The following is a 14,569-nucleotide window of genomic DNA, read 5'->3' on the forward strand; positions in this document are numbered from 1 at the left end:
GCGCATCCCATTCAGCAGAAAATACCTTGGCGCATCACATTCAGCAGAAAACATTAGATGACAACAGAAATGCAATGCTATTTGGCTAGCAGCCACAAGTAAATGAGCTTAGAATGAAAAAGCAAGGTATTTTTTTGCAGAAACGATGCATGGCCATCCTATGTCTAATGTTTATCATAGAAAGAATGTAGCCAGCTACATTTCCTGATGTTTTTCTTGAAGTTAATCTGGTATTTTACCAGAGAACTAGGCTGGCCACACTGAAAAGTGTCACAGTGCCATCCGTTTTGTCACCAAAGCCCCATATACTACCCACCACTGCGACCTGTACACTCGTTGGCTGGCCCTCGCTTCATACTCGTCGCCAAACCCACTGGCTCCAGGTCATCTACAAGACCCTGCTAGGTAAAGTCCCCCCTTATCTCAGCTCGCTGGTCACCATAGCAGCACCTACCTGTAGCACGCGCTCCAGCAGGTATATCTCTCTGGTCACCCCCAAAACCAATTCTTCCTTTGGCCGCCTCTCCTTCCAGTTCTCTGCTGCCAATGACTGGAACGAACTACAAAAATCTCTGAAACTGGAAACACTTATCTCCCTCACTAGCTTTAAGCACCAGCTGTCAGAGCAGCTCATAGATTACTGCACCTGTACATAGCCCATCTATAATTTAGCCCAAACAACTACCTCTTTACCTACTGTATTTATTTATTTATTTTGCTCCTTTGCACCCCATTATTTCTATCTCTACTTTACACTTTCTTCCACTGCAAACCAACCATTCCAGTGTTTTCCTTTTTTATTATTTCTTTTTTTTTCTTTTTTTCTTTTTATTTAATTTAATTTTTTTACTTGCTATATTGTATTTACTTCGCCACCATGGCCTTTTTATATTTTTATTTATTTATATATATATTTTGTTTGCCTTCACCTCCCTTATCTCACCTCACTTGCTCACATTGTATATAGACTTATTTTTCACTGTATTATTGACTGTATGTTTGTTTTACTCCATGTGTAACTATGTGTTGTTGTATGTGTCGAACTGCTTTGCTTTATCTTGGCCAGGTCGCAATTGTAAATGAGAACGTGTTCTCAATTTGCCTACCTGGTTAAATAAAGGTGAAATAAAATTAAAATTAAATAAAAAAAAGTACAGGAGAACAGTAGCTCCACATCAGTCAGAGCTCTGTCTGCTGATAGAATGATGGAGAACAGTAGCTCCACATCAGTCAGAGCTCTGTCTGCTGATAGAATGATGGAGTAGCTCCACATCACAGAGCTCTGTCTGCTGATAGAATGATGGAGAACAGTAGCTCCACATCAGTCAGAGCTCTGTCTGCTGATAGAATGATGGAGTAGCTCCACATCAGTCAGAGCTCTGTCTGCTGATAGAATGATGGAGAACAGTAGCTCCACATCAGTCAGAGCTCTGTCTGCTGATAGAATGATGGAGAACAGTAGCTCCACATCAGTCAGAGCTCTGTCTGCTGATAGAATGATGGAGAAAAGTAGCTCCACATCAGTCAGAGCTCTGTCTGCTGATAGAATGATGGAGAAAAGTAGCTCCACATCAGTCAGAGCTCTGTCTGCTGATAGAATGATGGAGAACAGTAGCTCCACATCAGTCAGAGCTCTGTCTGCTGATAGAATGATGGAGTAGCTCCACATCAGTCAGAGCTCTGTCTGCTGATAGAATGATGGAGTAGCTCCACATCAGTCAGAGCTCTGTCTGCTGATAGAATGATGGAGAAAAGTAGCTCCACATCACAGAGCTCTGTCTGCTGATAGAATGATGGAGAACAGTAGCTCCACATCAGTCAGAGCTCTGTCTGCTGATAGAATGATGGAGTAGCTCCACATCACAGAGCTCTGTCTGCTGATAGAATGCCTGTTCATGAATTCTCATCTGAGTGGAGAAGTGCGACTGAAGCACAGAATTAGTCTGATGCTGAGCAGAAATTACAATGAGAAGCATTTTAAATCTGCGTTTACCAAACGCAGCAAGATATTTTCTATGTGTTTTTATTTATTTTTTTTGTTAAAAATGCAGAATTACTTTGTCATGATAAAAACGCAGTCCTATGTGGTTAATTGTTGACATGACAACTTCCACTATGTTTTGAGATCCGATGAAGACCTGAGTGGTCGAAAGGTTGTCATAAATCCACAGGAGAGCTTAGATTGCAGTGTGTCTCTCTCATTTGTCCAATATGGCAGGGGTTTTCAAATACAGCCGTTCCATGTATTTTATCTATTCCAGAGCTAGCACACTTGAATCAACTTAACACATCATCAAGCCCTTGATAAGGTGAATCATGTTAGCTAGTTAAAGGCTACAACAATATTGTGAAATGTCTGGGGGTCTCCTGGCAGAGGTTTGAAAACCCCTTTCACACTCATGCCATACCAAACCATACAGTGCAGGCTCAGATATTTTGTTTTCACAATGTCTTTTCCATCACGGTTCCAGCAACTATGGTGGATGCATAACTAGTCCAGCCCAGTTCAGCTTAGATTGCTTTGGCTCTGTTTTTGGATATTGTGTTCGCAGAGCTGCACTGTGGCTATTGTGACGTTGCAAAATGAGAGGGAACTGCTTGTACTTGATACATGTTATGCACCTTGAAAATAACCATCATGAATTGGATTGTGCAGGCCTATATGCATTTTAATCATGAATCCCTGGTGGGCTTAATGGAGCTTGTTCATGTTTGCTTTCTGTCAAATTGAAAGCTAGTCACATTTTGGCAAAGCAAATATGAATGCAAATCATTATTTTTTCTTCACAAATGAACCTCATTCATATATAATTAGTTAAATTGATTTCCAACTAAGCTGCCACTGTACTGCAGGGTGCTTTGTCGATAATGAGCCATTTCAGAGCCCAACTGACTAGTCCATGTGTTATACTATCTCAGTGCTCTCTCAGCTGTGGTCATGTGTAGAGACCCAGTGTGCACACAAAACCACTCATATACATACAGGATGGCTGAGTCACCATCCCTGGGGCCCTAGGAGGGAAGGCTTGGTTCCCCTCGCTGAGGTTGTCATTTATCTATGAAACCAACATCAGTGTGCTGGTTGGAAAAAAACGTTCACTGCATGCATACTCAACTTGTAAACAGAAAGATATTTAGCTAGGAATCTACACTGCTCTTTTTAGGGATATTTTGACATTTTACCTTTTTGACCAGTTAACCAGTTTAATACTGAAGCAGAGATTTTGAAAACTCTGCATTACACTATCCTCACCTTGCTCAGCCCTCTGTAGTTTGCCGACATGCTAACCTGTCTGTGTATTCTGTGTTAGTTTTTTTGTGTTGGATGTTCGTCTCCCCAGCTAGTTCACGGACTTCCCTGACCACAATGTTTTCAGTGACTACCTACCGGAGCTGTCCCTCTCACGCTTTAGTTTAGACATGCTAACATGTCTGTGTCTTTCTCTAGTTCACGGACTTCCCAGACCCCATGCTGTACAGTGACTACCTACCGGAGTTGTCCCGCCACCTGTCCTCCTGTGGCGCTCCCGGGGGCCCGGAGCTGGGGGCGGACCACGTTTCCTGGGAGGAGCTGTTGGACATGGACCTGCCCTCGTTCCGACCTGCCTTCCTGGTCCTGTGCCGCGTCCTGCTGAACGTGATACACGAGTGCCTTAAGCTGAGACTGGAACAGAGGCCTGCAGGGGAGCCATCACTGCTCAGCATCAAACAGGTCAGCGGGCACACTTTCTCTGTTTCTCCCTCTCGGCCCTGCTCATTCTGAATAGGAGAGGTGAATAGTGATGATCATCTCTATTGCCTGATTCACACTGTAGGGCTGACCTGAACCGCACTGCGCTGGCCCAGATATGTTATTTTCACATTGTCCTTTAAAGCACAGTTCCAGCATCTATGGTGGCTGCATAACCAGTCCAGCCTAGTACAGCTCGGCTCGGTTTGGCTCAGTCAGGTAGGCTATATGTCAGTTGATGCCCATGCTAACCTCTGTCTCTATCTGCCCTGTAGTTGGTGCGTGAATGTAAGGAGGTGTTGAAAGGTGGTCTCCTGATGAAACAGTATTACCAGTACATGCTGAGGGGGGTGGTCACAGACCCCCAGGGACTCCAGACCAATGCCAACATAGACGAATTCGAGGAGGACCTCCACAAAATGCTGGTGGTAAGACAGACCACCTACTGAGTCATGATTAGGGTTGCAAAATTCCTCTTTCCACAAAAATGATAAGCGAGTCATACATGCTTATGACGGGTCTTAAATGCATTATAACTGCTACCTAACATAGACAAGTTTGAAGAGGACCTCCCCAGATGCTGGTGGTAAGACAAACTAGGGAGTACTAATCTGTAGTAGATGCATTGGGAAACTGCCCTAAAACACTGAAATGTTTTGATTTAAAAAGAGACTATTTTCTGCAACTTCTTTGTCGGGTGTAGATTACCCCAGAGGTTACCGAGGTCACTATTGTTTGTCGGGTGTAGATTACCCCAGAGGTTACTAAAGTCGCAGAGTACAACTTTTACATAATTATCCTTTAACCAGGGTGAAGTTAGAGGCTGCGTCCTACTCAACCTGAGTGAGTGTGTACTGTAGGAAAGTGGCTTGTGTCTCTCTGGGTGCCTGGCCAGGACCCAACCAGGCTTAGGGTTATACTAGCACCCGGTAAATCTGCTTGAGAGTGTGTGCTTATCTCTAGGGTGAGAGCGCTTTAACCAGCAACCACCAAGCTGAATCAGCACATGGCAGCCAGGGGTGTGGTAGGAATTGGCATCAGTCAATCACTGATTACTTCTCAGGAGTTTAGGCTGCAGCGTTTCCTTTCCTCGCTGTCTGTCTCCTTGGACAGACGGCCGGTAGTGGGTGATAAAAGCCTAAGAAAACACAATGTTCCTGAATTCTAAAAAGGGTCACCACCACAGCACTGTCAGGGTCAAAGTCTAGTCTACTATCTTCTGCCACCACTCAGCTGCTGCAGAAAAACAGACTTTACTTTAGGAATATCACAACCCTGCCCTGCAGTGAGACTAATACAATAAGAATGACAGCAATGAGGATGAATGTATTCCCCAGTATCGCTGCCATCTGCTGACAAATAGGAAGCAATACCACACAATGCCATAGGAAGGATGGTATATATTACAGGAGGAATTTGTGTTAGGATAATGGTGGTGATATCACAGACAGGTGACAATCACCCCTCTTTCTAAATTTCAAAAATATATTTTCATCTCCGTCACATGAAATCGCTTGCATGTGCGTTGCGCTTTTGACAGCAGTGTTTTGCCGCTAATTGCATTATGGAACGAACATTTGCGTTTGGAAAAACCATGCAAATCAATTGTCAGAACATACATTTAGGAACTTGATTTGCTTATCAAATGTGGATAAACCATGCAAATCAATTGTCAGAACATACATTTAGGAACTTGATTTGCTTATCAAATGTGGATAAACCATGCTAAGCAATTGTCAGAACATAAATTTAGGAACTTGGATTTGCTTATCAAATGACTTGGCACGGTCTCAAACTGGAGAGGAAACTACCTGCTGCTTGCAGCCATGCACTGTTATTTAAATGAATAACATTGGAGAAACACCTGTAAGTTGGCAACATATCCACTTACTTGCCGGTTGATCACTGTACATTCATCCCTTTGTCTGCAGGTGTACTTTGACTACATGCGCACCAGGTTTACGTTAGGAAAATGTGAGGCCGGACATTTGACCAGCAGCATTTTAATATACCGGACATTTGACCAGCAGCATTTTAATATACCGGACATTTGACCAGCAGCATTTTAATATACCGGACATTTGACCAGCAGCATTTTAATTTACCGGACATTTGACCAGCAGCATTTTAATATACCGGACATTTGACCAGCAGCATTTTAATTTACCGGACATTTGACCAGCAGCATTTTAATATACCGGACATTTGACCAGCAGCATTTTAATTTACCGGACATTTGACCAGCAGCATTTTAATTTACCGGACATTTGACCAGCAGCATTTTAATATACCGGACATTTGACCAGCAGCATTTTAATTTACCGGACATTTGACCAGCAGCATTTTAATTTACCGGACATTTGACCAGCAGCATTTTAATTTACCGGACATTTGACCAGCAGCATTTTACTTTACCGGACATTTGACCAGCAGCATTTTACTTTACCGGACATTTGACCAGCAGCATTTTAATATACCGGACATTTGACCAGCAGCATTTTAATTTACCGGACATTTGACCAGCAGCATTTTAATATACCGGACATTTGACCAGCAGCATTTTAATATACCGGACATTTGACCAGCAGCATTTTAATATACCGGACATTTGACCAGCAGCATTTTAATATACCGGACATTTGACCAGCAGCATTTTAATTTACCGGACATTTGACCAGCAGCATTTTAATTTACCGGACATTTGACCAGCAGCATTTTAATTTACCGGACATTTGACCAGCAGCATTTTAATATACCGGACATTTGACCAGCAGCATTTTAATATACCGGACATTTGACCAGCAGCATTTTAATATACCGGACATTTGACCAGCAGCATTTTAATATACCGGACATTTGACCAGCAGCATTTTAATATACCGGACATTTGACCAGCAGCATTTTAATATACCGGACATTTGACCAGCAGCATTTTAATATACCGGACATTTGACCAGCAGCATTTTAATATACCGGACATTTGACCAGCAGCATTTTAATATACCGGACATTTGACCAGCAGCATTTTAATTTACCGGACATTTGACCAGCAGCATTTTAATTTACCGGACATTTGACCAGCAGCATTTTAATTTACCGGACATTTGACCAGCAGCATTTTAATATACCGGACATTTGACCAGCAGCATTTTAATATACCGGACATTTGACCAGCAGCATTTTAATTTACCGGACATTTGACCAGCAGCATTTTAATTTACCGGACATTTGACCAGCAGCATTTTAATTTACCGGACATTTGACCAGCAGCATTTTAATTTACCGGACATTTGACCAGCAGCATTTTAATTTACCGGACATTTGACCAGCAGCATTTTAATATACCGGACATTTGACCAGCAGCATTTTAATTTACCGGACATTTGACCAGCAGCATTTTAATATACCGGACATTTGACCAGCAGCATTTTAATTTACCGGACATTTGACCAGCAGCATTTTAATATACCGGACATTTGACCAGCAGCATTTTAATATACCGGACATTTGACCAGCAGCATTTTAATATACCGGACATTTGACCAGCAGCATTTTAATTTACCGGACATTTGACCAGCAGCATTTTAATATACCGGACATTTGACCAGCAGCATTTTAATTTACCGGACATTTGACCAGCAGCATTTTAATATACCGGACATTTGACCAGCAGCATTTTAATATACCGGACATTTGACCAGCAGCATTTTAATTTACCGGACATTTGACCAGCAGCATTTTAATATACCGGACATTTGACCAGCAGCATTTTAATTTACCGGACATTTGACCAGCAGCATTTTAATTTACCGGACATTTGACCAGCAGCATTTTAATATACCGGACATTTGACCAGCAGCATTTTAATATACCGGACATTTGACCAGCAGCATTTTAATATACCGGACATTTGACCAGCAGCATTTTAATTTACCGGACATTTGACCAGCAGCATTTTAATATACCGGACATTTGACCAGCAGCATTTTAATATACCGGACATTTGACCAGCAGCATTTTAATTTACCGGACATTTGACCAGCAGCATTTTAATATACCGGACATTTGACCAGCAGCATTTTAATATACCGGACATTTGACCAGCAGCATTTTAATTTACCGGACATTTGACCAGCAGCATTTTAATATACCGGACATTTGACCAGCAGCATTTTAATATACCGGACATTTGACCAGCAGCATTTTAATATACCGGACATTTGACCAGCAGCATTTTAATATACCGGACATTTGACCAGCAGCATTTTAATTTACCGGACATTTGACCAGCAGCATTTTAATATACCGGACATTTGACCAGCAGCATTTTAATTTACCGGACATTTGACCAGCAGCATTTTAATTTACCGGACATTTGACCAGCAGCATTTTAATATACCGGACATTTGACCAGCAGCATTTTAATATACCGGACATTTGACCAGCAGCATTTTAATTTACCGGACATTTGACCAGCAGCATTTTAATTTACCGGACATTTGACCAGCAGCATTTTAATATACCGGACATTTGACCAGCAGCATTTTAATATACCGGACATTTGACCAGCAGCATTTTAATTTACCGGACATTTGACCAGCAGCATTTTACTTTACCGGACATTTGACCAGCAGCATTTTACTTTACCGGACATTTGACCAGCAGCATTTTACTTTACCGGACATTTGACCAGCAGCATTTTAATATACCGGACATTTGACCAGCAGCATTTTACTTTACCGGACATTTGACCAGCAGCATTTTACTTTACCGGACATTTGACCAGCAGCATTTTAATATACCGGACATTTGACCAGCAGCATTTTAATATACCGGACATTTGACCAGCAGCATTTTAATTTACCGGACATTTGACCAGCAGCATTTTAATATACCGGACATTTGACCAGCAGCATTTTAATATACCGGACATTTGACCAGCAGCATTTTAATTTACCGGACATTTGACCAGCAGCATTTTAATTTACCGGACATTTGACCAGCAGCATTTTAATTTACCGGACATTTGACCAGCAGCATTTTAATTTACCGGACATTTGACCAGCAGCATTTTAATTTACCGGACATTTGACCAGCAGCATTTTAATTTACCGGACATTTGACCAGCAGCATTTTAATTTACCGGACATTTGACCAGCAGCATTTTAATATACCGGACATTTGACCAGCAGCATTTTAATATACCGGACATTTGACCAGCAGCATTTTAATTTACCGGACATTTGACCAGCAGCATTTTAATTTACCGGACATTTGACCAGCAGCATTTTAATTTACCGGACATTTGACCAGCAGCATTTTAATTTACCGGACATTTGACCAGCAGCATTTTAATTTACCGGACATTTGACCAGCAGCATTTTAATATACCGGACATTTGACCAGCAGCATTTTAATATACCGGACATTTGACCAGCAGCATTTTAATTTACCGGACATTTGACCAGCAGCATTTTAATTTACCGGACATTTGACCAGCAGCATTTTAATTTACCGGACATTTGACCAGCAGCATTTTAATATACCGGACATTTGACCAGCAGCATTTTAATATACCGGACATTTGACCAGCAGCATTTTAATATACCGGACATTTGACCAGCAGCATTTTAATATACCGGACATTTGACCAGCAGCATTTTAATATACCGGACATTTGACCAGCAGCATTTTAATATACCGGACATTTGACCAGCAGCATTTTAATATACCGGACATTTGACCAGCAGCATTTTAATATACCGGACATTTGACCAGCAGCATTTTAATATACCGGACATTTGACCAGCAGCATTTTAATTTACCGGACATTTGACCAGCAGCATTTTAATTTACCGGACATTTGACCAGCAGCATTTTAATTTACCGGACATTTGACCAGCAGCATTTTAATATACCGGACATTTGACCAGCAGCATTTTAATATACCGGACATTTGACCAGCAGCATTTTAATTTACCGGACATTTGACCAGCAGCATTTTAATTTACCGGACATTTGACCAGCAGCATTTTAATTTACCGGACATTTGACCAGCAGCATTTTAATTTACCGGACATTTGACCAGCAGCATTTTAATTTACCGGACATTTGACCAGCAGCATTTTAATTTACCGGACATTTGACCAGCAGCATTTTAATATACCGGACATTTGACCAGCAGCATTTTAATTTACCGGACATTTGACCAGCAGCATTTTAATATACCGGACATTTGACCAGCAGCATTTTAATTTACCGGACATTTGACCAGCAGCATTTTAATATGCCGGACATTTGACCAGCAGCATTTTAATATACCGGACATTTGACCAGCAGCATTTTAATATACCGGACATTTGACCAGCAGCATTTTAATATACCGGACATTTGACCAGCAGCATTTTAATTTACCGGACATTTGACCAGCAGCATTTTAATATACCGGACATTTGACCAGCAGCATTTTAATATACCGGACATTTGACCAGCAGCATTTTAATTTACCGGACATTTGACCAGCAGCATTTTAATTTACCGGACATTTGACCAGCAGCATTTTAATATACCGGACATTTGACCAGCAGCATTTTAATATACCGGACATTTGACCAGCAGCATTTTAATTTACCGGACATTTGACCAGCAGCATTTTAATTTACCGGACATTTGACCAGCAGCATTTTAATATACCGGACATTTGACCAGCAGCATTTTAATTTACCGGACATTTGACCAGCAGCATTTTAATTTACCGGACATTTGACCAGCAGCATTTTACTTTACCGGACATTTGACCAGCAGCATTTTACTTTACCGGACATTTGACCAGCAGCATTTTACTTTACCGGACATTTGACCAGCAGCATTTTAATATACCGGACATTTGACCAGCAGCATTTTAATATACCGGACATTTGACCAGCAGCATTTTAATTTACCGGACATTTGACCAGCAGCATTTTAATATACCGGACATTTGACCAGCAGCATTTTAATATACCGGACATTTGACCAGCAGCATTTTAATTTACCGGACATTTGACCAGCAGCATTTTAATTTACCGGACATTTGACCAGCAGCATTTTAATTTACCGGACATTTGACCAGCAGCATTTTAATTTACCGGACATTTGACCAGCAGCATTTTAATTTACCGGACATTTGACCAGCAGCATTTTAATTTACCGGACATTTGACCAGCAGCATTTTAATTTACCGGACATTTGACCAGCAGCATTTTAATATACCGGACATTTGACCAGCAGCATTTTAATATACCGGACATTTGACCAGCAGCATTTTAATTTACCGGACATTTGACCAGCAGCATTTTAATTTACCGGACATTTGACCAGCAGCATTTTAATTTACCGGACATTTGACCAGCAGCATTTTAATTTACCGGACATTTGACCAGCAGCATTTTAATTTACCGGACATTTGACCAGCAGCATTTTAATATACCGGACATTTGACCAGCAGCATTTTAATATACCGGACATTTGACCAGCAGCATTTTAATTTACCGGACATTTGACCAGCAGCATTTTAATTTACCGGACATTTGACCAGCAGCATTTTAATTTACCGGACATTTGACCAGCAGCATTTTAATATACCGGACATTTGACCAGCAGCATTTTAATATACCGGACATTTGACCAGCAGCATTTTAATATACCGGACATTTGACCAGCAGCATTTTAATATACCGGACATTTGACCAGCAGCATTTTAATATACCGGACATTTGACCAGCAGCATTTTAATATACCGGACATTTGACCAGCAGCATTTTAATATACCGGACATTTGACCAGCAGCATTTTAATTTACCGGACATTTGACCAGCAGCATTTTAATTTACCGGACATTTGACCAGCAGCATTTTAATTTACCAGGCATTTGAGAACTTTACCGACCCATATGCATAACCTGATTAGGGTGTCCAGCCACGGTGCTCAGAATGATAGAAATCACTTTTATGTTATGGTAATTCAACTTAACAGAACATACAACTCAAGGATGCAATGGCGTGCATCCTTCTTACCGAATTCTGATGCACACTTGAACGATGTTGGAATAACCGTCCGCAGTTACTTTTCTTCAGCAAACAAGACTAATAACAGACAGCAAAAACACTAGTCTATTTCAATCTACTATCCCCATAGTAGGAAAGTTTACCTATTCTATTGGTCAGCTTGTCATTTTGTGCGAAAAATACATTGCCTATTCCGAACAGACTCTGGGACAGTTGTGGGGTGATAGATCCCAAATTCATTCAACCAGTGCATCCCAAAAAACTTTAAAAATCATTAAGGCTGATGCAACAGATCAGAACGTTAAGCTTAAAATGTCGATCAACTATTTTATCTTAACACTATAAACACAAATGTTCGTTCCATAATGCAATTAGTGGCAAAACACTGCTGTCAAAAGCGCAACGCACATGCAAGCGATTTCATGTGACGGAGATGAAAATATATTTTTGAAATTTAGAAAGAGGGGAGATCTAAAGATGCAACAACTGGCATGTATTACTGATATGGCTACGATTGTGGACTTTTGGCTACTGGACAGTGAAAGAAAGTTGATTTGAAAACAAATGGAGCATGAGAGAAATAGGCTACTGGTTTCAATGTAATATGTACGTTTTTAGTCGTATTTTGGCTAGGCTACTTTGAAGAAAAGTGAAACATACCTCATAATAGGAAGTTAAATGTTCGGATTGCATACAAACTGAAGCTTGCCTTCTGTTGCCTAAGCACTTGAATGGTTAATGGGAAGTGTGCTTCAATTACCAGTTGAGAAATAAAAATAGTAGATCTTTAATCGTGGACATCCCCAAAAAATTAACAGGTGCTTGCATTTAAAATGGTTGGGCTTATAAAAGCATGTTTCACGTAACTGTAGCAACAGCTCTCTTGCTGTCTGACAGATGTTCCGCTCATTCTAGGCTCCATATCTGTATGCTGTGCTCGTTTGATAAATAAGACCCATAATGACTAATGAAAATACACTGGCCAATTTAATTCCACAAAATGTTGTCAATGAACCTATAGACCAATAAGCATGACCGGACAAATGCATTTACATCGACTGGCTGGCGGCAATTTTATTTATCGGCTTTTCTTTTCTTTTTGTCAGCCAAAATCCTGCTGTTACCGGCTAATGAAAACCCTGCTGCACACCTACCTGTTTAATCAGTAGAGATATCTCTCCTCTCTCTGTCTGCAGGTGTACTTTGACTACATGCACAGCTGGATCCAGATGCTGCAGCAGCTTCCCCAGGCCTCACACAGCCTGAAGAACCTTCTAGAGGAGGAGTGGAACTTCACCAAAGTCATCACTCCCTACATCAGAGGAGGGGAGGCTCAGTCTGGGAAACTCTTCTGGTAAGTGTTTGATTTTTTTGTTCATTGATTCATTGTTTCTCCATCTAATTTTAAGCGTCTATTTTCCTTGAGAGCATCCAACTCACTCACTCTTCCACATTGTATTTAGTTAGTTCCACTTAGCTAAATATTCCCTTCATCTTCTCTCTCAGTGACATTGCTGGGATGCTGCTCAAGTCCACAGGGGACTTCCTGGACACGGGCCTGCAGAAGAGTGGTGATGAATTCTGGGAAAGTGCCGACGACAGTACAGTCTCAGATGAGATCCGGTATGTCTTTGTTTTATGTTTAACATACAGTGCATTTGGAAAGTTTTCAGACCCCTGGACTTTTTCCACATTTAGTTACGTTACACAATACCCTATAATGACGAAGAAAAACAGGTTTTTAGATTTTTCTGTGAATTTATTGAAAATAAATAACATACCTTATTTACTTAAGTATTCAGGCCCTTTGCTATGATTCTTGAAATTGAGCTCAGGTGCATCATGTTTCCATTGATCATCCTTGACATTTCTACAACTTGATTGGAGTCCCCTTGTTAAATTCAATTGATTGGACATGATTTGGAAAGGCACACACCTGTCTATATAACATCCCACAGTTGACAGTGCCAGAGCAATAACCAAGCCATGAGGTCAAAGGAATTGTGCGTGGAGCGCCGAGACAGGATTGTGTCGAAGGCACAGATCTGGGAAAGGGTAACGAAAAATGTCTGCAGCATTGAGGATCTCCAAGAACACAGTGGCCTCCATCATTCTTAAATGGAAGAAGTTTGGAACCACCAAGACTCTTCCTAGAGCTGGCCGCCCGGCCAAATTGAGCAATTGTGGGAGACGTGACCAAGAACCCAATGGTCACTGATAGAGATGGGAGAACATTCCAGAAGGACAACCATCTCTGCAGCTCTCCACCAATCAGGCCTTTATGGTAGAGTGGCCAGACAGAAGCCACTCCTCAGTAAAAGGCACTTGACAGCCCACTTGGAGTTTGCCAAAAGGCACCTAAAGACTCTCAGACCATGAGAAACAAGATTATCTGGTCTGACGAAACCAAAATTGAACTCTTTGGCTTGAATGCCAAGCATCACATTTGGAGGAAACCTGGCACGGTCCATACCGTGAAGCATGGTGGTGGAAGCATCATGATGTGGGGATGTTTTTCAGCGGCAGGGACTGGGAGACTAGTCAGGATCGAGGGAAAGATGAACGGAGAAAAGTAGAGAGAGATCTTTGATGAAAATCTGCTCCCGAGCACTCAAGACCTCAGACTGGGTAGAAGGTTCACCTTCCAACAGGACAATGACCCTAAGCACACAGCCAAGACAATGCAGGAGTGGCTTCGGGACAAGTCTCTGAATGTCCTTGAGTGGCCCAGCCAGAGGCTGGACTTGAACCTGATCGAACATCTCTGGAGAGACCTGAAAAAAGCTGTGCAGCG

General features: G+C 41.4%; 1 protein-coding gene across 3 annotated transcripts in view; it reads left to right on the forward strand.

Moving 5' to 3' along the window:
* map3k4 (mitogen-activated protein kinase kinase kinase 4) overlaps positions 1-14,569 on the forward strand; it is a 107,743-nt gene that overhangs the window by 57,452 nt on the left and 35,722 nt on the right. For all 3 annotated transcript variants that reach the window (XM_071409300.1, XM_071409301.1, XM_071409302.1), the window contains exons 6-9: positions 3,449-3,712; positions 4,006-4,158; positions 12,972-13,129; positions 13,282-13,398. In XM_071409300.1, coding sequence (XP_071265401.1) covers positions 3,449-3,712; positions 4,006-4,158; positions 12,972-13,129; positions 13,282-13,398 — 692 coding nt within the window. The remainder of the gene's footprint in view (positions 1-3,448; positions 3,713-4,005; positions 4,159-12,971; positions 13,130-13,281; positions 13,399-14,569) is intronic.

Source organism: Salvelinus alpinus, chromosome 7 (assembly GCF_045679555.1).
Source record: "Salvelinus alpinus chromosome 7, SLU_Salpinus.1, whole genome shotgun sequence".
Classification (NCBI taxonomy): Eukaryota; Metazoa; Chordata; class Actinopteri; order Salmoniformes; family Salmonidae; genus Salvelinus; species Salvelinus alpinus.